The 1,581-nt window shown below is 36.9% G+C and overlaps 1 protein-coding gene across 1 annotated transcript in view; it reads left to right on the forward strand.

The window, feature by feature from the left end:
• The window catches only part of LOC135209358 (uncharacterized), a 68,177-nt gene extending 66,937 nt beyond the window's left edge, over window positions 1-1,240 (forward strand). The window contains 1 exon segment of the mRNA XM_064242056.1: window positions 958-1,240. Within this exon segment, the coding sequence (XP_064098126.1) occupies window positions 958-1,018 (61 nt within the window). The 3' untranslated portion in view covers window positions 1,019-1,240.
• The last annotated feature ends 341 nt before the right edge of the window (window positions 1,241-1,581 follow it).

Raw genomic sequence — 1,581 nt, forward strand, 5'->3', positions numbered from 1 at the left:
CTCTCTCTCGTTAGTAAGATAAATGTTCTACTGTTAGACTTGGAAGGTCCTGAAGTTATCGGATGACAAGTATTTTATGATTAAGAAAGAAAATAATGAAGATAAAATAAGACTCCTTTTCGTGAGTGTAAATATTGATATAATGTTATACTCTTGAAATCTGACATTCCTTGTTACAATGAGGACTTTATAAAGTCCCCTTAAAGCTTAAGGAGTTTAAGAGTATCCTTAACAACATATCTAGATTTAGAGTAGAGAAAGGGGTCACATTACTTATCCACTTCTTTAAAGAATGTAACTTCTCCTCTTAGTCTTCAAAAGGAATTGATGATATGAAGCAGTAATCAAACGAAATTCTTGTTACCCTCTCCATCGCTTGTCCTGAGAAGAGTAAGGAAAATGATTGTAATAATATTAATGAAAGAAGAATAAAAATGAGACGAAAGAAGTGTTGTAGTAGGAATTAGAATACATTAACTAAAGTGAGGATCTCCCTCCCTGCGTGAGAGACTAAAAAGTAAAGGAGCGAACAAAAGTGGAGGAGTTGTAAAGATTACTTATATGACAAGAGTCGAGACTGAGATGGTCTGCACATCTGTAAAGAATTAGACTTGCGTGGGGAAAAGTCGGGACGGAAGAGGCAAAGAAATAAATGGAGAAGGAGAAGGAGACGTTGTCGAGTATAGTACTTGAAGAAGAAGCTTTAAGGCAACCGACCCCTTAGCTTAAAAAGGATAGTAGGTTGAGATGAAGACGAATAGAATAACATGGAGAATTTGGAGACGAAAGAAGTTACTCACAGAGGGAGAAGGAGAAGCTGCTGAGTAAAAGTACTTGGAGAAGAAGCTTTAAAGGCAACGGGGGGGGGGGAACCCCTTACCTTAAAAGGATAGCAGGTGGAGACGAAGAAGTTACTAGAATTCTAAAGCCTTGGATTTTCTCTTTCCGTACCAACAGGGGAATCCACGCCAACGAATATGTTTACACGAAGGTCTTGGAATTATTCGCCGCTTACTAAGGACGAACTTTCTGAAGACAACGAAAGGAACAGAGAAGAAGAAGAAGAAGAAGAAGAAGAAGAAGAAGAAGAAGAACTTTGATGTCGAATTATGTCGAATTACTGGAAAGTTGACGTTGAGATAAAAAAATGACTTTGTAAGATTTTCTTTCAATTACTGAAGACTGTCACTGCCTGATACCGAATTTCCTTTCGACGACGAAATAGAAATATTTTATTTTATTGATGCTACCATCACTTTTCAACCTTAAAAATTAAAATTATAAACAAATAGATAATGTACAAATGAATAATAAGTGTTATTAAGTGTTCTTTTTTTTATCGATTGTAATTACGATCACTAACTATGGTAATGTAAAAGAGAGTCGAGATGACTTCCTGGCATACGGTAAAATGGACTGGAAACCTTCTCGGTTGGTTGGATAAGTCCAGTGGGTAACATAAGCCTTGTTTTTTCCCTTAGGCACCATACCAAATAGAACGGGCATGTTTTGGACAAGAGCCCTTGCTGATATTCACCTAAATAAGGACACGTATGTTGGCAACACTCCGTAAGGACAGTT

The sequence above is a fragment of the Macrobrachium nipponense genome, chromosome 37 (assembly GCF_015104395.2).
Source record: "Macrobrachium nipponense isolate FS-2020 chromosome 37, ASM1510439v2, whole genome shotgun sequence".
Lineage (NCBI taxonomy): Eukaryota > Metazoa > Arthropoda > Malacostraca > Decapoda > Palaemonidae > Macrobrachium > Macrobrachium nipponense.